Source organism: Triturus cristatus, chromosome 11 (genome assembly GCF_964204655.1).
Source record: "Triturus cristatus chromosome 11, aTriCri1.1, whole genome shotgun sequence".
NCBI lineage: Eukaryota > Metazoa > Chordata > Amphibia > Caudata > Salamandridae > Triturus > Triturus cristatus.
This window is the reverse complement of record NC_140594.1, coordinates 1,085,701,925-1,085,728,102: the sequence shown is the minus strand read 5'-3', so window position 1 is coordinate 1,085,728,102 and position 26,178 is coordinate 1,085,701,925. Positions and strand designations below refer to the sequence as shown.

Here is a 26,178-nt window from a genome sequence, read left to right as displayed (position 1 = left end):
CCACTGAAGCATTCTCACTGGGATCAGATTTGGGCCAGAGCAGAATTTCAATAACACCTGGGCAACCAGAGTAATTTCGGTAATTCTGCATTACTCTGTGACACGGAATTACTGATAATTATGCAATTACTCCTGCTCGCGTAATTAAGACTAATTTGGGGGGGAAGTTCTAGCACAAGAGCACATTAGCTTGCTATTCATGTTCTGCTGCGTTTAGCACTGTTTTGTAGCACAAAATGAATCATCACATTCATTTTAGGCACAAGGTTGCACTTTGCACTAAGAAAATAGCGCTACATGCCAGCAGTAAATTGCAGGTAAATCCTACCCAACGCCACATTTAGCGTTTGCTCTATTTGCACTATTTCTTAGGGCAAAATGCAACCTCACGTCCATTTTTGTCCTAAGAAATAGCGTTAAATGCAGAATTACTCTTCTCACATAATTAAAGAATAATGATGTGGAATTCTTAGTTAATTCCACAGGATTATGCAAGTTATGCCCACCCCAAATCAGAATCTATAGTCTAACAAGATACACACAGTTTTCAGCAGCAGGTTCATTAACCCACTTTTTTTTCTGACTGAGATCAGAAACTATGCGCACCAAACTACACAACTGAAGGGAGGAACAAACTTTCTAATTCTGCAATCTGTCTCACTTTGTCAGTCCCTTCTGTCACCTTTTCCTTCTGCCTTCAGCAGTCATATTCTTCTGTCTCTCCTCCCCACCCCTTTCCCTTCGGTCCCCCTCCTTCTCTCCAACTAACCTTCCAGCCCCCCCTCTCTCTCTTTCTCACGAAGAGCAGCAGGGTGAGACACTGAAAGGCCTCGCAGAGAGGTCTGGGCCCTCTCACTGTCCATGTCACATTAAGCAGCATATTTCACTTCTCTCTCACACTATATCGTTGAACTTCCTCACAGCAGAGTCTCTGGCTCAGGGCCCTTCTCGGTCAAGTTGTCTATCTTTGTCCTACTGCTCTCCTTGGTCTAGCAGATTAATATTCAAAGAAGAACTTAAAACTAGTTTTTCAAAAATGTTTTAATGTAAAAAAATATGTTAAGGCTATGCATTTAAAAAGTAGAGCATGAAGTGTATTCTTCAAACAACTTAAAACTCCTACTTGACTAAAAGGGTTGATGTTTACAAGTGTTTATGCTATGTAATAAAAAGTAGAACATCCAGTCCAAAGCACATATTTGGTATGTGCCATTAAGACTTTAAAACAAGTGGTAGGTACATTTATTGAGCACATTCAGAGGCTATTTCCATGGTGTAACTAAATGTTCTATGTACCTTTTTGAAATTACAACAGAACGTAGCCATAGCCTAGGCACAGTGCTTACGTTGGGCACTAATGTTTTGGGGACTGGCACTTGATTTTCCTCATCAGACGTCGACATAGAGCAAGAGAAGAAAACACAAGTGAGAAAGGAGGAAGAAAAATGCAGAAAAACCGTGACAAAGGAAGAAAGCAGGGATTAAACATTCAATCGATAACAGGGTATGGAGTGTCTGCGGTGGATTAAATAAGCATGAGAAGGAATCAAAACTACACAGCCTTTTGTTACATTTGCTTTTATATTTATAACTGTATTCATTATTATTTCTCTGTTTTAACATATTTTACGATATGCAATGTTATCATATATTTCTTGCACTGTATTTATGAAATGCTAACAAAAAAGCCTTGGTATTGGTTACCACAACCTTCTACAACACCATCCCCAGGCTGTCTAATGGCAGTGAGGATAGTTAGAATTCTGTCTTTGTGTACATAGATGGACAACTGGTGCTGGCAATAGTTAGGTGTCACAGGATGTTTGTGATGACGAGTGGTAATAAGCAAATCATGAAAGGGGAGTGACAGAATACGGAGATAATCCGAAAGGGTTGTCTTTCACTCTGATCACTAGGAAAGGTGTTAATGAGTGTCTGGCAATATTAGACCTCTGCAGAATTCATGGTCATCTAGAGAACGGGCTATGGATAACTTTTGTAAACAAGTACCTAAAGACACAGTTATTAGTCACAACCACTGAGTGTTGGGATGTCTACACACTTGCATCAGAAGTGCCATAAGACACCTATACTATTGGTCACAAAAGGTTCTTATTGAGTTTCATGAAAACCCCCTTGGTTCTGTAAGATGCATCCATGTATCCTTGAGTCCCACAGAAGTAAAACATGGCACCAACAAAACATCTTTAACTTTAACTATAACTTCAACCTATAGTTAACAACTATATTGGATAGCTAACAAAAATATTAAATGCCTATTAATATACTACCATTCATTGGGATCATGTATTAAAAAACAGCAGTAGGAATTCTCAGCATTAGTAACTTGAATGATCAATGCTTTTTCCTCAGTAAAGAATAAACATCTATTTAAACAAATCTCAATACTGCAGAGTGTACAAAATGCACCCATCATCATGCAGCAAAGAAAAGCATAGGAGACAATCTTCTCTTTCCGTACATTGCTGTTGGTGGTCGCGAATAGGTCTATAGTTGGTAAACACATTTAAAGATCAGCTTTGGGAGCTTCACAGAAAACAGAAAAGCTTACGCTCCATGGTTTCCTCCTACCTCAACCTCACATCAGTCACAAAATATTGGAGGCTGTGCACAAGTTCAACCAGACACCATCTCTGAGAACTTGTCAGAATTCAACATAGCTCAAATAAATATTTATGACTTAGGTATTCAGATACAACCCCACAGTACCTTTAGAAGAGGGGCAGATGGGGCAGATTGTCTTATGTCTTGTTCCTTGAAGAAGCCCCACACAGTGTGCCATGACAAGGCTGTTGGTTGGCACATGCTGCAAAGTTTTGATAACTATGAATCTTTAAACATAGTAATTATCTAAGCCGTTTCCACTGATGGCATCACTAATATGTATGGTGACACGGATTTTGAGAAGATGTAAAGTAGTAAATTGCATGTTTATTTATCTTCTACAGCATAATGCACAAGATATTTATTCAACTGGGGAAAGGAGTCCTATAATGTGCATCGCCCAAATTTAAAATTTTTGTTACAGTACATTAAAACGCGTACCCACTCTGTGATAAAGAATAGAAACACACAAATATCATTGACATTTCAGATTAAGGCAACATTACCTAAAATCCAACATTCTGCCATGCAGATTTTTACTATTCTTAAATTGCTACCAAAAGGCTGAGTGAGGATAACAATCGTTGCATTATTTGTTTTACAACCCGCATGCTCAAAGGTACAAATACAAAACAGTCACAATCTGGTCATTATTTTTGTAACAAGAAATTAAATTTGAGCAATTCCTTTCACTGGACCATGGATCAGAAGATCTTTTTTTACAATAAAAAATATTCTCTACACAGCGAGTGCATATTTGATTAAACATGACAATCAAGCTTACCGGCTGTTTTATGATCCGGTAACACCTCAGAATCCACCTCCTCTCCATCATAGTGGAGGTCACTAGTGTCCAGGCTTTCTATTAGGGTGCTCATGTCTTTAGCAACTTTCTCCAGTGTGGATATATCCAGATTTCGGTCTCGTCTCAGCGTCATCTTAGCACGGAACACTCACAGGAGCCTGTTGAGGAGAAGGCAGACTTTGTTTATGCATGATTGTAATAGATCAACTGAGAATACGGTTTCAAAAAGGCTAAATTATTTTGCATTATTTATTTCATCCTCATTTAGAAAATATTGACACTATAAATTTATTTTGCATTATCTATTTGATTCTCATTTGGAAAAGATTCAGACAATTTTTTTTTTAAAGATTGTTGTTACTAAGTTTTCACGTTATGAATGGTAAACGTTTGAGAGGTACTACAATGGTCTTCACGCAGAACAAAAAATATATAAAATCTGAATTGCAGGTTTCCTGATATGATTTGTGTAGATTTCAGCATTTTCACTAAATCTCAGGAGTACTAATGTAAATTCATTCAGATTCTTAGTACGTATCTGTTGGGATACGTACTGCAGACATTCATTTGTCACAGGTGGGCAAATCCCTGCTCCTAGTGCCACCAGAAAAGGTAGATGATGTAGTATATTTTTCCAGTCCAGTTTGAATACTTACTCCATTTTGTTTGTGGCACTAATCTTTAGGTCTCGCTGAGTCAGCGTACATGCGCTGCTCGGAGAGACTTTAGTAGGCGAGTTTTCAAAGTGCTGCTGGCTGGCGACAAGCTTGCGTTCACGCGTGTGTGCACGTGCGAACCGCCAGTCTTCAGCGCAGCATATTTTATAGTACTCATCTGGAGAACAGTGTGTAGTTCTAGATGGCACACCTGTGGCATCATGACCAGTCCTGTGAAATACACTTCCAGAACGATAAAGAGAGACTGGAGGCCGACAACAAAAACAAGAAAACCATAAGACCATTAAAGAGGCATTCATACGCCAAAAGAAAATAAATAAGACAGGAAAGTACAATGCTTGCAAGCAAAGGTGTCAGAGAATAACATAGGACACTATGAGGCTCAGTGATGTGCAGATGTAACAGCACTAAAGGTCCCCATGGTTATGACACGAACACGATTCAGAATGATTCAGACTATAAAGTGGAAGAATAAAGTCGTAAACTACTTTTGGTATACTTATCAAGCGAATGCAGGAAACGGAAGACTTTAGGGGGCAGCTTACTCTTCTCGTTTACACACTGTGCTACACCCATTTCACTTCCCCTCTCTTTAAACACTACCGCACCGCTCCAGTGACAACGCCCATTAACTTCTAGTCCAGCCACACTGCTTGAGATAGCGCTCACTTCTCATGCCCTCTCGTACTGCAGCTCCATTCTCGTCTTTCCTCTCCACTCCTCATTCTAATGCCTTCACGAGTCCTCCCACCTATTATGTCATCAACTTGGTGCTAACCCTTTACATGTCCCTCTTTAAACACTACCTCACCGCACAACCCCCCCCCCCACACACACACACACACACACACAACCACCCCCCCCACACCCCCACACACACACACAACCCCCCCCACACACCCCCCCGCTAACCCTTTACATGTCCCTCTTTAAACACTACCTCACCGCACAACCCCCCCACACACACCCCCCCACCCCCCCACACCCCCCCCACACACACCCCCCACACCCCCCCCCCCCACACCCCCCCACACACACAACCCCCCCACACACAACCCCCCCCCACACACACACACAACCCCCCCCACACACACAACCCCCCCCCCACACACACACAACCCCCCCCCCCACACACACACACAACCCCCCCCCACACACACACACACAACCCCCCCCCCACACACCCCCCCCCACACACACACACACACACAACCCCCCCCCCACACACACACACCCCCCCCCACACACACACACCCCCCCCACACACACCCCCCCCACACACACACACCCCCCCCACACACACACCCCCCCCACACACACACAACCCCCCCCCCCACACACACACCCCCACACACCCACACCCACACCCCCACACACCCACACCCACACACACACACACCCCCACACACACACACACCCCCCCCACACACACACAACCCCCCCACACACACAACCCCCCCCACACACACAACCCCCCCCCCCACACACACAACCCCCCCCCCACACACACACCCCCCCCCCACACACACACAACCCCCCCCCCCCACCCCCACCCCCACACACAACCCCCCCACACACACACAACCCCCCCCCACACACACAACCCCCCCCACACACACACACACACAACCCCCCCCACACACACACACACACAACCCCCCCCACACACACACACACACAACCCCCACACACACACACACAACCCCCCCACACACACACAACCCCCCCACACACAAACAACCCCCCACACACACACAACCCCCCCACACACAACCCCCCACACACACACAACCCCCCCACACACAACCCCCCACACACACACAACCCCCCACACACACACAACCCCCCACACAACCCTCCCCCACACACACAACCCCCCACACAACCCTCCCCCCACACAACCCCCCCCACACACACAACCCCCCACACACACACAACCACAACCACACACACACAACCACAACCACACACACACAACCACACACACACAACCACACACACACAACCACAACCACACACACACAACCACATACACACATACAAAGGGCGGAGACAACTGCAGCAGGACTTTCAGCTCGATCAGGACAGCAGAACCACCGGAAAAGGAACCCCTCTGCATGACCTGGGAAGCAGGAAGTTGTCACTGGAGACATAGTGATCCTATGAACAATAGTGTCATCAATGATCTAATCCAAACTGTAAACTGTGACAAATAACATCCCTATATATTGCAGTACCACAAAAACAGCAACAAGCATTGGCATAGCCAATAGGTCTCGCCTTTGGGACCTTATAAGTGTTTTGCCATGCAACAGTTGTTGTTGCACCAAGGATATTGTGCTGCATAACTAAATACTTATAAGGTCCCAAAAGCGAGACCTATTGGTTGGCTATGCCAATGCTTGTTAAATAGGTCTTTATTGCTTTTTCTCAAGTAAATTTGAAAAGTGTACACAGGTAGTTATACGCTACAGTATCTTATATAGACATCAATGAAGGTTAACTTACAGCACCTTCAGAAATCAGTGTGTGTGAGCCATAGTGTTGGATTGTGCGAATTTGGAAGCATACTGGGGGGGGGGGGGTGATAGTGGTGCTAAAGTTAAGTGCACAAATTAGGTGAAACAATCCCAGTTAAGGTTTGTGAAAATCAACACAGTTACAAATTGCCTCTTAGGAATGGAATGCTGCTTCAAAATGCGAGACTTGTGGATTGTAAACCTTGTGAAACGAAAAGTTTCTTACCTGTCGGTGTAGTTTTGCAGCTTGAAGATCTTTCTGGATTCACTATGCTGTGCATTATTCCGCGATCTTGTGGTTGGGTCCGGATTCGTAGTCTTTTCTTTGTTTTGTTTTTTTTTTTGTAGCCCAGGTGGGCGTCGACGTCCACCATTTGGTGCACCTCCCGTGACGTCGTTGTGCTTCCTGCGGAAGTCCCACCTTTGGGGCGCCATCTTCGGGTTCTTTTTTCCCTGTTTTTTTTTTTTTTTTTCTTTAACCCTAGGCGATTGATTAATCCTTTTGTCCATATTTCTGTACGTATCCCCTTATTTGATCCTATCCATTTCACCCCCTCTTCCTCCAGCCTCATCTTCCTGGCGGAGGTGGGTGGGTTCGCTAGTGAATCCAGAAAGATCTTCAAGCTGCAAAACTACACCGACAGGTAAGATACTTTTCGTTTTGCAGCGTGAATCTTTCTGGATTCACTATGCTGTGCATAGACTTTGTAGCGGTTTTCCTATTTTTGTGGTGGCTGGGTGGAAGATGATCGCTGGTCGTTGAAAATGTGTTGTAGCACCTTCTGTCCGACCTGTGCTTCCTTATTCATTTGAATGTCCACGCAGTAGTGCTTTGTGAACGTGTGCACAGATGCCCAAGTTGCTGCGAGACAAATGTCTTGGATGGGCGTGTTTGCCAGGAAGGCAACTGTGGCCCCCTTCTTCCTTGTGGAGTGAGCTTGGGGCCCCTCCGTTAGCTCCTGTCCAGCCTGTTTGTGACAGAATTGAATAGTGAGGGCAATCCACCTAGCGATGGTGCCCTTGGTCACTGGTCTACCCATGAAGCTAGTAGCAAAGGACACAAACAGCTGCTTCGACTTCCTGAGTTCCTTGGTTCTTTCAATGTAGTGCATCACCGCTCTTCTGGCATCGAGGGTGTGCAGGGCCTTTTCTGCGTTTGTAGTCGGGTTTTGGAAGAAACTCGGTATCTGGATACTCTGATTCATGTGGAACGCCGACACTACCTTGGGCATGAAGTGTGGGTCCGTCCTCAGGACTACCCTGTCCTTGTGAATTTGAATGTAGGGCTCCTGTAGCGTTAGTGCTTGAAGCTCGCTCACCCTGCGTAGTGTGGTTATGGCCACTAGAAAGGCAGTTTTCATCGTCAACATTTGTAGATTGGCCTTGTGAATGGGTTCAAACGGCGCCTTCATGAGCTCCGTCAGAACCACGTTTAAATTCCATGCCGGCGGCGGCAACCTTTTCGGGGGTGCCAATCTTTTGGCTCCCTCCATGAATCTCTTCACCACCTGCGAGCTGAAGAAACTTCCACCCTTCTCACCTCTGGTGTAGGCAACGATCGCTGCTAGGTGCACCCTTAGGGAGCTCGAGCAGAGGTTACTCTTTAGAAGGTGTGTGAGGTACCTCAGCACAGTTGAGTCTCTTGTCATTCTGTTTTGCAGGCCCTTTTTCCTGCACCACACCGTGAATCTCTTCCACTTTGCGCTGTAGCACTTTCTTGTAGTAGGTTTCCTTGCCTCCCGTAGCACTCGCATAGTGCTCTGAGGTAACCTTAGGTGTGCGAACTCTAGGTCTTCAGGAGCCATGCTGCTAGGTTGAGGGTCTCTGGCTCTGGGTGCAGGACCTCCCCGTTTTGCATTGAGAGCAGGTCTTTTCTCCTCTCGAACCTGTACGGATTGCCTTGCGCCATTTCTTGAATCTGTGAGAACCATGTCTGCCTCGCCCACTGTGGGGCCACCAGGATCAGAGTCATGTTGCTGGTTCTGCACTTGTCGAGCACTCTGTGCAACAGGGGTATCGGTGGAAAGGCGTAGGCAAATGTCCTCCACCAGCTTATCCATAGGGCATTTCCCTTGGATTGCTGATCTGGTTGCCTGGACGCGAAGCTTTGGCATTTTGCATTGTGGCGTGTTGCAAATAGGTCTATTGTGGGAGTCCCCCATCTCCGGAAGATTTTCTCCGTTTCCTGGCCATTGAGCTCCCACTCGTGCGATGCTGACGTCTGCCTGCTCAGCCAGTCTGCCTCCACATTGTCCTTCCCTGGTAGGTGTATTGCCAGTAGATCTATCTTGAGAGGTATGGCCCATCTCCAAATCTCCTGAGCTAGGGATGAGAGGGGAAACGACTGTGTCCCCCCTTGTTTGTTGATGTAGAACATCGCCGTGGTGTTGTCTGTCTGTACCAACACCCTCTGGCCGCACAGGTGTCTCTGGAATGCCTTCAGGGCTAGCAGTATCGTTTTCAACTCGAGGTAGTTGATGTGGCGGACCGCGTCTGCTGGAGCCCATAGACCCCTCACTCTGAGGTTGTCCATGTGCGCTCCCCATCCCTTCTGCGATGCGTCCGTGGTAATGGTCACTGTTGGGCTTGGTGGTGTCAGGCTTCTCCCCGTTGTTATGTTGTCTCTGTTCCACCAAGTTATCTCCTCCTGCACTGCGTGCGTAACAACCACTAGATCCTCCCAACTTCCGTTTGCTTGTGACCATTGCTGTTGCAGCCATTCCTGGAATGGTCTCATGTGCAGGCGTACATTCGGCACCAGCTGGATACAGGACGCCATCATCCCCATCATCTTGCTCACCGCCCTCACTGTCAGAGCTCGCCCCTTCTGGTAGAGCTGCGTCTCCTTCAGTAGGGCATCTGTCCTCCTGTCGCTGGGCACTACTGTACTGTTGAGGGAGTTGATCTTTGCCCCCAGGAAAATCTTTACCTGTTCCGGTTCCAGCGATGATTTTCCCCAGTGGATGGAAAATCCCAGATTTGTGAGGGTGTCTGTTACGCGTTTTGCGTGCCTCTCGCACTTCTCGCGTGAGTTTGCCTTGACCAGCCAGTCGTCCAAGTATGGGTATACGTGTATGCCCTGCTTTCGTAGGTGTGCCGCTACCGCCGACAGGCATTTTGTAAAGACCCTTGGCGCTGATTTTAATCCGAAGGCCAGGGTTGTGAACTGGTAGTGTTCCTGTTCGATGTTGAATCTTAGAAGGCCCTTGTGCCTTCTGTTTATTGGGATGTGAAGGTAGGCATCCTTGAGGTCCACGGTGACCATGAAGTCCCCTTCTCTTATCTGTGGCAGTACCTCCTGCAGTGAAGTCATTTTGAACCTTTGCGTTCTTATGAACTTGTTTAGGTAACGGAGGTCCAGTATGGGTCTGAGGTCTCCGTCTACCTTCGGAACCACGAAGTAGTTTGAGTAGACCCCTTTGTTGCGTTCCCCGAACGGCACTGCCTCTATGGCTCCCTTTTGTAGGAGTTTCCGCGTTTCTTCTCTGAGTATTGCCAGTTCTTGGGCCGATCTCGGTCTTCCCTTCGGTTTCCTGTTTGGAGGTCTTTTCTCCAAGTCTACGCAGTATCCGTACTGCACGATGTTCCGTATCCACTTGTCTGTGGTTATACGCCGCCACTCCTGAAGGTAGAACCTCAGCCTTCCGCCTACTGGTGACGTATGCTCGTAGGCTCTTGAATCTTCTCTTCCCCCTGATGCCACTTTTTTGCGCCTCACCCTTGGGGACCTGACGAGGGTAGGCGTCTTCTTGCGTGCTGAGTCACTTCGAGGAGGGCTGGTCGCCCCCTCTCCTCCTTTGGCCACGTCCGTTCCCTCTCCCGCGAAAGGACTGGCCCCGAGGTTGATATTGCCAGCTTTGCTTCTGCTGACTTTGTCCGTGACCTTCGCCCTGCTGACCTTGTTGGAACGCCTGGTGCGATGTCCCTTGTTGGCTTGCACCCCTACCGTAGGGTCTCCTCGAGGGATTACCTCGTCTCATTCCCCTCTGCTGTAGGGCCCCCATGGACCTCGCTGTCTCGTTTTCCTTCTTGAGCTGGGTGAGCTTTTCGTCCACCGTTGCTCCGAACAGTGTCTCTCCGTTGAAGGGGGTGCCAAGGATGTTGTTCTGCACTTCCGGTTTGAATCCCGAGATTCTTAGCCATGCATGCCTCCTCTCTGTGACCCCTATGGCCATGAGTCTTGCTGAAGTCTCTGCCCCATCCAACGCCGTTTTTATACAGGAGTTGGCGATGTTCTTGCCTTCATCTACCAGGTGAGAGGCTCTCTGGCGGTATTCTTCGGGGAGGTGCTTTACTAGCTCCCCCATCTCATCCCAGTGTTGGTATTGGTGTCTATTGAGGAGTGCATTCGAATTCGCCATGCGCCAGTGCATTGCGGCGTTCCTCTCGACCTTTCTGCCTGTGAGGTCGATCCTCCTGCTCTCTTTATCCGGAGGCGGGCCCGAAGTTGCTGGAACGTTGGCCCTTCTCCTGGCCGTGGAGGCTATGATGGAGTCTGCGGTGACGCTACCCTTGATGTAAGGTGGGTCCAGGGAGGAGTGCTTATATTTCTTCTCTGTCCTGGGCGTGATCGACCGGCAGGTGGCAGGCTCCTTGAAGGCTTCTCTCCCCTGGTTCATCACGCTTTGTAGCATGGGGAGGAACTGACTCCTAGTCTGGATGGGGAGCAGTGTTTCGACGAGAAAATCGGCTTTCGGCCTCTCCTCGTCGAGTTTGACGCCGAAGGCCAGTGCTGCGCTCTTCACCACCATATTGTATGCCCCGATGTCGTCGGGTGGCGAAGGCCTCGAGGGGTACGTGTCCACGGGCTCCTCCGGGTTTTCGGTGTCGAGATCGTGCCATTCGACGTCGTTGCTGGTAGATGCCGCCGATTCGAAGAACGACTGTTGGTCTTCTTCCTCGGCTTCTTCCTCATAATAGGGCTCCTCTTCTTCTTCGAGATCCCTTGTCAGCCCTTCGGCGTCGAACTCGTCTTCGACCTCGACGACGTCCGCCGATGAAACCGTTGGAATCTTGAATTCCTTCATCCTGGCGTCGAACTCCTTCTTCCTTTGAAGGATGTTCTCCATTTCGGCCTCGAGCCGCCTCTTCTTTTTCTCCATTTCGGAGATACTTTCGGCGTCGACCGCGGGTCTTTTCGATGAAACTTGCGTCGACGTCGAACGTTCTTTCTGCGTCGATCGGCCCGTTTCATGGGATGATTTCGACGACCCTTGCCTTTCGGCGTCTTTCTGCACCAGGGAGTCCTTTTGCAAGGGTCCGCTGGGCCTTTTGTCCGAAGTCCCCCCTTTGGACGTCGAAGTTTTCGGCGCCGGGGCTCCCTTCGTGGACCTTGACTCAGTTTTCCTCGAGTCACCCTCGTGTTTTCGAGGTGTTTTCTGATTTGCGCTCGACGATTCTCTTACCTCGTCTTCTTTTTTCTTGTCGGTCTCTACGACCGTGAAGTTTTCGGCTGTCTCGGCGACGTTGTCCTCGTCGTCCGTGTCGAGGCCCAGCTCGTAGAGTGTCGGGGGTTTCCCTTTGCCATCCATGTTGGCGTTGGCTCTTCTCTGCCTCTCTCTCACCCTGAGTGTCTTCGGCGCGAAGGCTGAGCAGGCGTTGCAGTCGATACTCTGGTGATCCACCGGTAGGCAGAGGTTGCAGACCGGATGCTGGTCTTTCTGCGCGAACTTGTGGTGGCAGTTTGGGCAGAACTTGAATGGCGTCTTGTCCATTTCGCTCAGGGTCTCTGAGCGTGCATTCTCCAAGGCTGTCGAAGAAAAAGGCTCGCTGGTCCTCTTTCTTCGCGCTCCTGATGAAATCTGTTCTATTCCTGATGTCTTCTCTTGATTCTATCGATGAAACTCGCTTTTCTTCCTTCTTCCTCCGAGTGAATTTCTGGAGCTTCCCGATGACGATCCAGACCCAACGGCGGAAAAAAGAATCTGAAGATGGCGCCCCAAAGGTGGGACTTCCGCAGGAAGCACAACGACGTCACGGGAGGTGCACCAAATGGTGGACGTCGACGCCCACCTGGGCTACAAAAAAAACAAAAAAAAAAAAAAAAGAAAAGACTACGAATCCGGACCCAACCACAAGATCGCGGAATAATGCACAGCATAGTGAATCCAGAAAGATTCACGCTGCAAAACAATAATAACTGGAAAATAGACACAGTGGCAGCAGACAGTGTATGGAGCAGAAGATTGGGGAATCCAAGCAAGGTCATATGTCTGGAGCTTGCATGGTATGCGTTAACTAACTCCTAAAAAAAAATCATAGCCAAAATGGAGCAGGAAAAACAAAGACACTGCCAAGTCCTTCTGGTCCGTCCCAAGGTAGAACCCCTATTTCATCTCCAGATTTCCACTAGCTATCCCTCTGTGACCAATCAGATCTGAGGAGCAACAGAGTATAGGAGGTGAAGTGGAAGTATATGCCATTTTCTAATTTCTTTTTTCACCATAGTGTCTCAATATACTCTTATCGGACCTTTTGAAGTGCTTTTCATCCTTTAGATAAGATAGGTGTATTAAAGGGGATTTCGAGGGAAGTATAGTTTTGGGACAGTATGTGGGGCTTAGTGCATGCAAAAACTGAAATTGTAAAATATTTCAAGAACATGGCCCCATTTGATCACTGGATACCACTCCTCAAAGCCAGATGGAGGAGAAACGGAAAAGGGGACTGAATAAAGTATATATAGCTGCAGACAAGAAAAGAGGACAAGGGGCATAAAATCAGAGGAAAAGGCCTTTGGACAGTCTTCGTGTCGCTGTTAAATAACCCTAGGTGTCTTTTGTTTGGGCACGAGGACGTCCAAAATAGGTTTCCATGGCGGTGACATGGAAGGGCCTGCCGAGGAAAAGCCTCAGTGTATACATGCAGCTAAATTACAGTTTAGGTTTCTGCTTGCTCTCCATTGTCTGCTGCCAGCGAAGGAGCGCTTCCCAGTCACGTTAAGTGCAAATCTGTCCTTCCTGATCGCGACTCGGCGCCTTGACAATTATAACTAGGGCTCCCGGTTTTATGGTATTTATTTTTTTGCCATTTCCGTCTGTATTTATCCATATTTACTTTTCGCTAATTTTATCTGTATTTATCCATATTTATTTTGGGTTTTGAAGAAAAATTAAGCTGCAATTTGTATATTTCCACATTTATTTAACCAATAACAATGCACTCCTGCTCATTCGGTGCTGTGAACACCCGCAGAAGGTATATCGGAGCACTTATATGCAAATATTTAAATTTCAGTATCAACCTTGTGCATATCTACTGCTGTTAAAGCCTCTTTACCAAAATTCCTTTCTTTTTTAACCCCCTTATCTCTGAATCCACACATCTATTGGCCTGGCAGTCATGGCAGACAATAATTACAATTACTCAAAAAGTATCCCAATTTCTGTTTTTATCCACATTTAAAAATAAATACAGACAAGTAAATGGATGTTTTCTGTGTGTATTGATCTGTAAAAATCAGTAAAAACAGAAAACAGGGAGCCCTAATTATAAAGTACTCTGACAGAAGGTGCACGCTTCACGCTAGAGGCGACTTGCGTATTGTTACACTCGTATCGCACGAATCATGCACCGCAGTCTTATATTGCATCACCGTCCTGTAAATACCGAAGGCGACGAGCACTGGGCATACTCGTATGCTTGTGTGTCCTTCCACTAAATTCCCGTGCTTATCTTTTCAAGCGGAGAAGGTTGCTGTCCTAAAATCACAAGTCTAATTTTGCACGCATACCACAGGGCAGGGTTTTGAACTGTCGTCCAGCAGGCCCACAAGGCCTATTTGTTCTGCATAGCTGTATAATATGCAGGGCTCTCTTAATGTGTGCCAGACACTGACATGTAATCAAGTCTGGACAGAATGTTGTTGCCGTTTGTGCCTTTTTTCTTTTTTGTGGAGTAAGGATGCAGACTCTGGCAGTGAACTTGCTGCCTTGGTAGAGGACTAGACAGCTGTCCAAAATCTAAACCTGAACCCACAGGATACAGTTGTAGGTGCAAGAGCAGAATTTGTTGGAACGGGTGCGATTGGACGTTGTTGCAAACATTGCTAGGATTCACAATTTCTCATCTTTTAATCCTCCCCAGGTTTTAGAAATTGCTTCACACGTTAATGCAAAAATTGTCAGCTTTATGTGAAATCCCTGAGAAGATTAGAGATCACATGTTCTGCTGGCCGGCTTATTTATTAAAATACACTACAAATACATTACTAAACAAGGAGCTCTTCAGGGGCCATGGGAGACATAAGGGGGCAACTCGGGGATGCCTTCAAGCATTTGGAATGTAGTAGGTCTCGCATTTGCAAGAGTTTAAGCTATTGGCATAGTAAATGAAAATGCCTTTTATTTATGTTTTAAAAACCAAAACATAAATAAAAGGCATTGCCTTTTACAATACCAATAACTCAAACTCATCAAAACACGAGACCTATTGCATTGCAGATGTTAACAGTGCAATAGGTTTGGCATTTGTGAAAGTTTGAGCTATTGGCATTTGTAAATGACAATGCTTTTTATTTATGTGTTGTTTTTTAATACTGATAAAAGAAAGGCATTGTCATTTACAATGCCAATAGCTTAAAGTCTTGCAAATGCGAGACCTATTGCATTGTAAATGCTTGTTTCCTTAATTCGTGGGGGTTTATAAAAGAATTTTAAAATTTGTCCAGTGCTGGTCTTTCATTCAGCACTCACTTCACTCAATCAATAAGACACCCAGGGAATTGACCACTAGAGACTACTTTCCTGCAGAGTTTTACTCAATGAGATGCAGAGCTTCACTCATTGAAATGCAGAGCTCTACTCAGTGAAATGCAGAGCTTCAAACCCACATAGTTTCCTCTCCAATGGAAGAATCAATTAGATAGCTGTAAAGGGAAGAGGGCTGTGTTGTACTGCGGTACAGAGCCCACCAAGCTGCACAAAGCAGAAACCACTCAATGGACTCTTCCCCGACAGGTGCAATAGTAGGAGAATGACCGATGTATAATTTCTTGTCTTTAGGTTCTTTCTCTCTGTAACGTAAGCAAGTAAAGCCATCCAGAAAGCCTCAAATATATTTCTTATGTGATCTCATTAGTAATGTAATTAATAGTACTTAAGGTTATAGCTATTGAAGAGAATCATGTCATGTTTGTGGTCATTAATATTGTTACGATGTTAAATATGATTCACATTCCACGCAGAAATGTGTTTACATTTACATTGCACATCTTTAAAATGTCAGGCACAAGGAGATGAAGCAATTTGCCCAGAGCCACATGATGTTTTATCAAGTCCCAGACCAAGGTACAACTCAGTTCCCCAGCAGAGTAGTCTTGTACCAAATCCCAAGCCACATTACAGGCGCAAGTAATCACAGCCAATAAGTTCTTAGTCCAAGGAAAAATATATTGAGATGTTTTTAAAACAAAGGAGACCAAGCTAATTTAGCATGGCTATTTTATATGGGAGCTGCTAATGCTTCACTTATGATCAATTCATTAATAACCAATTGTTATAGATTTGAGATTTCACAGAAGTAAAAACTCTAGCAAAGAAGTTAACATTCACACACAGGCTTGTGCTTATAGACCCAGGCTCACTTCAATGCGGCGATGTAGGAAATTATTGGTTTTGCATTTGATACAATGATGTTTATGGCAAATCTTTATTTATTTTTACATTTTACTTGCCTAAATGGTTAACACCTAGCAACAATCATCATTCACAGCCTGTGCAGAAATATTGATCTGATGTTAGATAGCTGCCTGAGAAAATGGTTTGTTGCCAGCCGTGACCTATCCTTATGGGCCGAGCGGCCACCCCTAACCTTTTACCCAACAGCAAGAGTGTCTGTCAGGCTGGGCAAAGGTCAGCCAAACGGACACTTTATTTTCAGGTCAGGCAGCCAGGAGCTAGGCATGGACTAAATGCACAGGCTCCTGGCTGCCTGAGCTGAACTTTGCTGGGCTCAACATATCACAGATCCTGTGGGTGTGCCATCTTTAGCCTGCCTAACATATTAGGTCCCTCCTCCTTGAGACAAGGGGAAGCGTCATTGTTTGCCTTGGACCCGGGCCCTTCAGTTTTAAGCCCAGAAGTGCCCCTGGCCAAGTGTCAATCAGTGAAAGCTCGTCACGGAGTGGGATGGGGTCAGCAACTCTCACTGACCCATCCCACTCTGTAACAAGTGAGACTGCTGCCTTACCAGAAGGTCAGCTGAAGAGAGAAGGCAGAAGTCCCATCCTCCTGGGATCTCCGATGCAGAGCGGCGCAGGTGTGATGTTATTTTTTATGTTTGGTGCATGTGTGTGTGTTTATATTAATATTTGGGAGTGAGAGTTGTGAATGGATGTGTGAGTGAGTGTGTATGTGTGAGTGCATGTCCCACCTGCTGCTGCCCCTGCTACAATTACCCTCCGCTACTATAGGTTACAAATGTTTGGGTGAGTTTGTGCAGTGTCCTCTTCCCTTTGATGCATCAAAAAATAGTCTGCCAGAGGACAAGAGCGCAGGTTTTGCATTCTCCCCTCAAAGCTTCCTACTATATTTGCAGAAAGTGTACCTGAGTGAAGGGACCTTAAACAACGTTCATACACAGCATAGTGTATTACTTGTTAAACAAACAATGGGTACAGCCAGGGTTATAAAGGTAGGAAGTTTAAAAAATAACTCTGTTACTAACGTAAAGTAATTTTTAATTTCGAAGTACTGTATTCTACATTGTTAAAATCTTTACACAATTGCATTATTTAGAAGCAGAACAATAAAGTTGTAAAGCTAATCATCTACATATTTTGAAATATTATGATTAAGGGAAAAACTAAAGCCTTACTGATGAAGAGGACTACACAACATGACATCACAAGTAACAATTAACTACATCACAAAACTGAACCAATGGTGCCAATGACATCTCTTTTAACATCATGCTATGTCACTTTGGCACCTCGAGTAATGTTGCATCTATTGTTAAATAACAAGTGCCCTCTTCTCCTCTTCTCCAAGCTCTTTATATACTGAAATCATTAACAGGAAGTGCCACCGCTTTCACTGACACATGCATACAGATTTTTTTATTGTGCACATTATTTTTATTTGTAACATATATTATTTGGAGGGCCAATTATGAAGGGTGCACTATGCTCTCATTCAATGACCAACAAGGGCCCCTTTTACCGAATGTTACCATCTTAGCAAAGATAAGGAGCCACATGTAAAAAATTAGAAATTGTGATTGCCAAGCTTACCGAATAGCAATTAGGAAACCGCAAACCCTAATGTAAGGGCCAGATGTACTAAGTTTTTTTTCGTTCGAACAAATTGTCTTGCTAATGACTCCACCAAGTTCTGGTCAATGGTTACTTGTGGTGGCAATGGTGCAGCGTCACTCCCATCTGACGGATCCTCCCCGCTAGAATGGTCCAAATTCTTCTCAAATTGTATTCCAGTGGAAATCTTGCAACTACTATAGCACCGCATCTAGTAGAGGATAACCCTCTCTATGCGGGCCCAATGTTTGATATATGCTATATTATTGCTTCTCTTGAAGCCATCACTAGTGGAAGGTCTGCTGGGCCCGATCGCTTACCTGCAGATATATTTGCCCATGACAAACTAAGTTGGTCATAATAAATCCTAGTTCTTACAATGCCATAGCTAAGGTAGACCCAATCCCTGATTGTTAGAAGGGTGCCCTAGTTATACTCCTATTCAGACCGGGTGATCGCAGTTTCCCGGCAAACTACATACCAGTTTGTTGGATAGATTGCATTCAAAATATCTTATGTTGACTACTGCTGAATACAATTCAGTTATGCATTGAAGAAGACATACCAACACCCTTCCAAGCTGGATTTTGCAAGAGGACCAGCACTATAAATAAGGTCTTCCGATTCCTTCTTATATATTAGAAGACAGTGTTAATCAGCAGATGTAACTTGTATGTTGCCTTTGCCTATCTTAAATCAGCTTTTGATTTGGTCCACCCCCTTAAGATTTGGCAGGAACTTCGAGATATGGGCATGCCTCCTGAGTTTTTAGCACTGCTTATCCATCTACATGAAGGAAATCATGCCAGAATTTGATGGGAAACACATGGTCAGCTCACTGATTCCAGTGAACAACTGAGTCCATCAGGGCTGCTTCCTAGACCCAATGCTTTTTTCAGTACACCTAAATGACATAGTGGATTTCCTCTCTCAGATACCAACTGAAGCCCCAACTCTAGCTGGAGAGAACACCCCTATCCTCCTTTTTGCTGACGATACCATATTAATCTCCAAAGACCCTAGCAGCCTCCAACATCTGCTAAACTGCTTTGTGGAGTTTTGTAGCTCACAGAGATAGGATATTAACACAGCAAAAATTAAATACGTCATTCAACCAACACAAATCTTACAAGGGGTGGCTTGCACTAGGGGCATTATTCTTGAGAAGTTAGATTAATTGGGAGTAAGATTGTTGGCTCTAAAGCCATGACATAGAAGTTCCATATCAAAAAAAGGATCACTAAACACAAACAAATTACAGGTGTCTTTCTCAATGAACACAAAGCATTCTTCGGCAAACCCATAATTCCTGCCCTGCAGATCTATGAAGCAAAAGCTGTGGGATCTGCTTTATATGGAGAAGAACTAGGGGGCTCCTCCAACAGCATAGGACTATCGAGGTCTGAAACAAAGTTCCTAAGGAGCCTAGCTCACTTGCCACCTAGTACACTGCTACTCCCTCTATTCTTTGATATGGGTAAGCATGCCATAGAGAGAAACGCTAGATTGCGCCCCTTACTTTACTGGAGAAAGTTATAGTCCACCCCAGAACTTGCACACTATGCCCTAGCACTTCAGGACGTCATCAAATCAGATTGATGCAACAAAGTCCCATAGCTTGCTAATAAGAAAAGGCTCCTAATCTCTCTCGGCTGGACCGAACGCTGGGTGACACATTCTTGTGCTTCCTTTCCCTCTAAAGAAGCATTAAATAGAAATACTGACCCTGATCAATCCAGAATGATGTTCACAAGGCCGTCAGAGCTACACTGACAGGGTCATTTTTTTGTTTTTTTTCAAATGTAGTAGCGCTCTAGAAAAATACTGGGATATTATAACAGTCACGTTGGATAGGAAACTTTACTTCCAATTCAGGATTGGCGCCTTACCCTTGAAAACATTTATTTGCAAATGGAAGGCTACTGATTCTTTGCTATGGCCAGCTTGTAAAACAGCGGATTAATATGTACCTCATGTTCTATTTTTTGGTACAGCTTACGTCCGAACCCGCCAGACGTGGATAAATACTCTATGTAAACAGTTGGGCACACAAAGCTATTCTTTGGCTCTTCAAATTTTAAGGTTGGACTCTCGTCCTTAGTTTGCCTCCTCAGTAGCTAAATTTGTGGGACGTGTGTGGACTATAAGAAGTAGGGCACTTCTTTCATAACTGTAACAAGGGCGTCCTTAGACTTTGCATTTTATTTCTCACTGAGTAACTACTTTTGTCTATTGAGCTGCTGTCTTGTCGACTCTTAACTATGGATGATTATCTATTTTAAGTATGTTTGCCTCAATTATGCAATATTTCTTTCTGCCACTGACTTTATGTATTTTTGTGCAGGCTGTATTGCTGGCTTTAGCTTTTAAATCTGACCAACAAGATGTATCTTATTTCAAACTTTTATGGCTTGATTGCCGAAATAAAGTTATTTGAACTGGACTGGAATCGCTGCATGTCCACACTGGACCAGAGGGTCAGCTAAACCCTCAAATTTTGCTTCGCATTGGTAATAAAGGTTACACCTCACATTCAAATGCTATCCATTTACAACGTTCACTGATTGCCGTACTTGTGAATGAGGATAGTATTGAAACTCAAAAACTGGGTCAAAACACCAAGACACCCAAATTTGATCAAATAAACTGGATCTTACTTTCTTCTGTCAGTTAATCATAGACTTGGTTGTTTAAAAGCCAGACATGCTGAGGGAGTTGCGGCCTCTAAATGATAGAATTCTCAGACATTGTGCTATCTTTGCATCTTTTTACTTGAACGGTGTCTGTCAGATCCCTAAGAGTGGTGCAGATTGCTTCCCTTTACACCTGAATAAATGCTACTAAATGTGACCTCTGAAATTCTACTTGCCCATGACTGATAATCAGGTACATAAGTCTCTATTCGAACCAGATATCTCACAGTTGGCTTCAATGACGAAGATGTGGTTTGTTACACCTTGACCTGAGTCGTGATCCTCTTTACAGACCTTTCATTTGACAAATCGTGCCAGGCACAGGATAATCCATGACCATGGGATGGGCTTAAGTAACCAGGCCAAGAGTAAAATATTAACCACGGTGCTTCAAGTCTTGTTTTGTAACTGCTATGTCTATAAAGATAGGTAAATGATGTAGGCGGACAACCAGATAGCTCTGTGGTTTTAAAGTAATATATATTTATTATCATTCGCTTCCTGTCCACACAATTTCAGGGCCAAAGTGCAGAGTATTGTTGGCATATTTGCCCAGCTAGCAGAAAGGTATACCGTGGACAATAAACAAAATGCTAGAAGGCAGGAAATGTGCTAAAACAGGAAGAAGAGAGAGACAAAAATTGAATAATGATTTGAAAGCAAGCAGTGGAGAGACAGCAATATCCCTATGACAGATGGAATTCTGCATCACTCGTACATTAAAAGTACTACTTGTAGAAACTGATGGGCCCTGTGCAGGAAGCTGATAATGAAAGGGGCCCACCTGCCCAATCTAACTGCACATGACTGCGCCCTGAGACTTTGTACTAAGAGTAAAAGGATATACAATGATAGCTCCAGGGGATTTTGTTAAATGTGAATGAGTGGGGTAAATGTATCTCAGGCAACACCATTTACTGAGATCGGGCAGACCGGAAATAGGCAGGACCTTAGGAGGTCAATTGTTATGGAAATTACAACACCTGGAATGCCGTAAACCCAGGATTATCCTACTGAATATGGACACCAACAATACTGTGGTATAAGAATATTGAGGGACAAACTATCGAAAGGTAAACGCCTATGGGGAAGTATATATTTACTATTCCTAACTCCATATTTATATGCCTTGAAGACATATGTGCTGTGTAGGTATAGAAAATTTAGACTTACTTACCAGTCAATATATTCTCGAAATGTAGTCCTCGATATTGTGGTTTAGATATTCAGGGGGCATACCTAAACCAACATGCATAACAACGTAGGGCTAATTGAGCAATACTACAGTCAGATTTAACTAGTCTTTCTTTTTTGTCTATGCCTAGCCGTTAATGAAATATAGAACAATATGGATGTTGTTCCGCTATAACCAGTTCCAGGTTCGCATTCTAACTCAAGAACCTATGAAAAGGCTGGAGTACTTAGTAATGGTGGAAGGGCGGTAATCCTATCTGTAATTACTGTGTACCACATGCTACCAAGTAGAGCGTCAAAACCAACATAGTCGCTGTGCTGGCAGATGACAAAGCAGTGGCAGAGAACCACCTCCAACCAGGACTCCGCCCCCTGACCACAGGTGATTGCGGGGTGTCTGACTGGTGCTGGGTCTCAAGGATAGACCTTTACTAAAAGAATTTAAGTCTACTCTGGGATGCGGAGTCCTCAGGGCACTCATTGCATCACTTGAATGATTCTACAAATATAATACGTTTTAATAGAAATATAATTTTATGATAGCAATTTATTAGCACAGCATGATAGGGTACTTCGAATAAAGGGAAATTTAATTCAATATACAAATGTAAGATTAACCGCAGCAAACATATTGCAAGAAAACAGGAAAATGAGTAGAAAGCCTAGAAACAATAAAACTCAGCATGTACATCAGTGGGGTGTGTAAATTTTTCTTGGGAGAAATGCATTCCAGTAGAATGCCCGCAATCATGGTATACTGCGATACAATTCACATTTCCCCCACCCCAAGGACAAATATTTAACAAAGCCTGGAGGAATGTGGAGACGCGTGAGATGGTATGCAGAAGGATAATCAATTCCATTCACCTTAAAAGCTGATAAGCAATATTGAACTTTAGAGGCGTGGAATGCATGCTGGAGAGCTGCATGCGCAACATGTGGTTCACTGGTTCGAATATGGTCTTGGACTCAGCCTCATCATTTCCGGGATAATAATGAGTACCAAGGTTTAGGTTTATAATAAAACCACTGCACCATACAACTGCAACAATGTGGTAGTAAGTATTATGTCCAAGATGCTCAAAGGTTCTACCTTACTACAAACCATACACAGCGTGCCTATCTCTCACGCCTCTATCACCACACAGTTAAGCACTGAGCCACACAACATGATAACAGCATCTTGGTGCTGATCACATACAACATGGAAACTCTTCAGGATATAAAACACAAAGACAACAGCCTTCCAACCATTCACCATACATGCCATAGTTTCCTGCATGATGCAGGTAAGGGTTTCAGGTCCCCATATATGATAGTAAGTGGTATATAAATGTTGCAATAAAATAATGGGTTTTTGTGTTGTTACGTTATCGACTAAAATACAACCACCATACTAAGCTGCCATTACATTATTCTACATGTAGGATAACGTATGGGTATAGATACTTGATAAAGATTGGCAACATGGAGGCTGGCCCATCAAAGGTTTTAAAATGACACAGCAAATGTTAGGTTCGGCTGGTTTTCTGAGATCTGAAACAAATAATATGTGTGATAAGCAGAGGTAAGTGGAAGTAGAGTTCTTGAACTTAATGTTGGCCTTTAAGATTCTGAAATCCATAGGTTTCAGCATATGTGGAAGCAGTAAAACTGTTTCTCGTCTGTTGGGTACGTGAAAATAAAGCATTACAAGGGAGGTCAAAGATCCTACCGAGAAACATTATACTGCCAGCTTGAAAAGTGGTGGAGTACATGGCAAGAGTACATGATATAAATCATTTTAACTAAGCCCTTCTATGTTTGGGAGTGGTGTGGGTGAGATTCTTATAGAACCCATAGCAAAGAGAATAGGAAATAATCCAGAAGGTTAAAAGCAAATGGTACAATGGTTTTTGAGTTTCCATTTAACATATTTAAATATTTTTAGATTATATTACACACATTAACACTTTCAGATGCATGGTACAGTGATTCGTCCAGATTCACATAAGTTTTTGAAGACCTGCTAAATCAAGGATTATAACACAGGTTTCTAGATCTCCTAGAGACACATTTACACTCTGCATCACATCTACAAGAACATAACAAGGTGAGTGACTATAAGATGAAACTTGTAGTGCAGGATGTTGGTGTAACTGGAAATCCTGATTTATAGAGTCTCCAGTCAGGTTATAAGCAACAACAGTACGAAGTTATCCTGTACTTTAAATTCATAAAGGACAAAGGATTAGGCAATGTAGAAAATGCAGCCTCCCAATGTCTGTACAGCTCAATGGTCCTGTGATAAAGGTTGCAGACAGGATGATGAATATAGATCAGGAGAGCCGGGCACATATTCTGAGGGAGCATATAGACACGTTAGTGCTCACATTAGGTAATTTCAGACACTCTCTCCAAGTGCAAGAACATTGGATCACCAAGTTGAGTTACTTAGGTGTCACATCATGTACTACAGGTTTTGCAGCAGAGTTGCCCATCAGGCTCAATGAAGGCTACTCCCTGTGTAAACCTCTACATCTCTGGTCTGGTTGAACCAAAGAGCAAGAGATCAACACATGTAAAGCATTTCTCTGCTGAGTGTAGAAAGATAATGACAATCGTGCAAAATTCAAGGCATACAGCAATAGTCCAATTTTAGGCTAGCAGAGGGCAATGCTGCCCCCCAATTATACCATAAAGGATTGCACCAATTATACACACAAGGGTATATTGAAAAAAAGTATATTTAGCTCCCCTGCCAGGGATCTATAAATTCATTCCTAGCAGGGGTGAGCACTTTTACGGGTGAGGATTTCCCCACCATGAGAGCATATACCTCTGCACCCATAATGCTCATTTAAGGGGTGGGATTAAGGGACTTTGTGGGCATTCTAAGGTTATATAATCACACAATTGGAGAGGGGTAGGAAACACCACCGCACGTCATTCCTGGACGATACACTCTCACACAAAAGGGTACTCTAGCTACAACAAGAAAGAGATTACTTCTGCTCTATGAAAAGCAGAGTACCTGCCCTATTTAGGCATCACAGGAGTATTGTCGGAGCATGTGGGAAGAACAAACACTTGGAAGAGGAAGCCACGCCCACAATTTATGACATGCTTCTTCAAAGGCAACCTCTCCCCACCCTGATAGGACTTTGCCACCAGGGCGGTCTAAACCTCCGGGGATAGAAAGATGGAGGGAGTTCTTAGATAAAGTACAACTGGACAATTAGCGGACTACAGATTAGTTAAAGATACCTTGTGCCACCCAGGTGTTTCACCTTTAATGCTGGGGGTCTATCAAAGGGCCAAGTGGCTCGGTTGCCTCCCACATGAATAGCAAGACATGCACCCGAGTTAGCACTTATTTCAGCTCCATGTACCCAGGGAGCGTCAGAGCCAATGGGAAGTTAAATAATGAAAACCCAATTAATATACAAAGGGTCTAGTTTATGGTTGGGTGGTAAAGTATAATTATCTAATTATTGGAAAAAGAGGTGAACTGCAAATTGGGGTATCCTTTACTCGGATTTGACACATCCTCCACAAACCATGTGGTTCTCTGTTACCACCACTTCTCAATCTGGTCGCCAGTGTTCACTGTTTCACGCAAACTGCAAAGTGTAAAAACCATTATCCACAATAACTGCATATACTGAATGAGAGAGCCCACATTGGTCTAAGAGCATTCTTCACTCATAAAAGAAGTCCATTTGGGCAAACACCCCACCTGTGTAAGGACCATCAGGTTCCTGCTCTGAGCTAGGTAAACTTAGGCGTGGTCTGAATGCCCTCAGGGTATTGTCACGTTTTATACTCGTTTGGTTACAAAAGCTGCTGAAGGTGAAAATGTCACATTTCCGATCAATAAAACATAGGAGACATATCGATTTTTGTTTCCATCTATTATCAGTTCACTGCGTGTCAACTTCAGTCAGTCATATACGAGGGATACACCCTTTACTTTTCAGGTCCAGTCACCAAGCAGAAATTTCTCCAAAGGAGAAAAAACAAACTTGCATTCAATTCTGAGTTCTGGTCCAGCATTTTCTCCTTTCCAGAATGTTGGTTTTAATACAGCACTTAACACTTGCGTTCCGCATGTTTCATGAGCGCCTGAATTTTGCAGAATCCGAGCGAGTGGAGAAAAACGATACATGGAGATTTGCCAACGATCACACAATTCTGGTCTGAAGGAAAGCCAGGATCAGACCCAAAATATTTTTTGCAAAGATTAGCTATTTAGCCATTATACAATATAGCTAGCATCAAGGTTTACCACATCGCTCCATGAGTTATTATAACATCACGTTTTCAGCTCATGGGATTTTTGTTAAAGATCACGTCACCCAGTGCATAATTCCATTCGGTCCAAATTGCATTACCAGTAGTACCTACCCTACCTTTGATTATTGTATTAGTGCTA

The 26,178-nt window shown here is 44.4% G+C and overlaps 1 protein-coding gene across 4 annotated transcripts in view; it reads right to left on the bottom strand.

The window, feature by feature from the left end:
- PLD1 (phospholipase D1) overlaps nucleotides 1-26,178 on the bottom strand; it is a 422,898-nt gene that overhangs the window by 229,245 nt on the left and 167,475 nt on the right. For all 4 annotated transcript variants that reach the window (XM_085635446.1, XM_085635443.1, XM_085635445.1 and 1 more), the window contains one exon: nucleotides 3,410-3,588. In XM_085635446.1, the coding sequence (XP_085491572.1) occupies nucleotides 3,410-3,563 (154 nt within the window). In that variant the 5' untranslated portion in view covers nucleotides 3,564-3,588. The remainder of the gene's footprint in view (nucleotides 1-3,409; nucleotides 3,589-26,178) is intronic.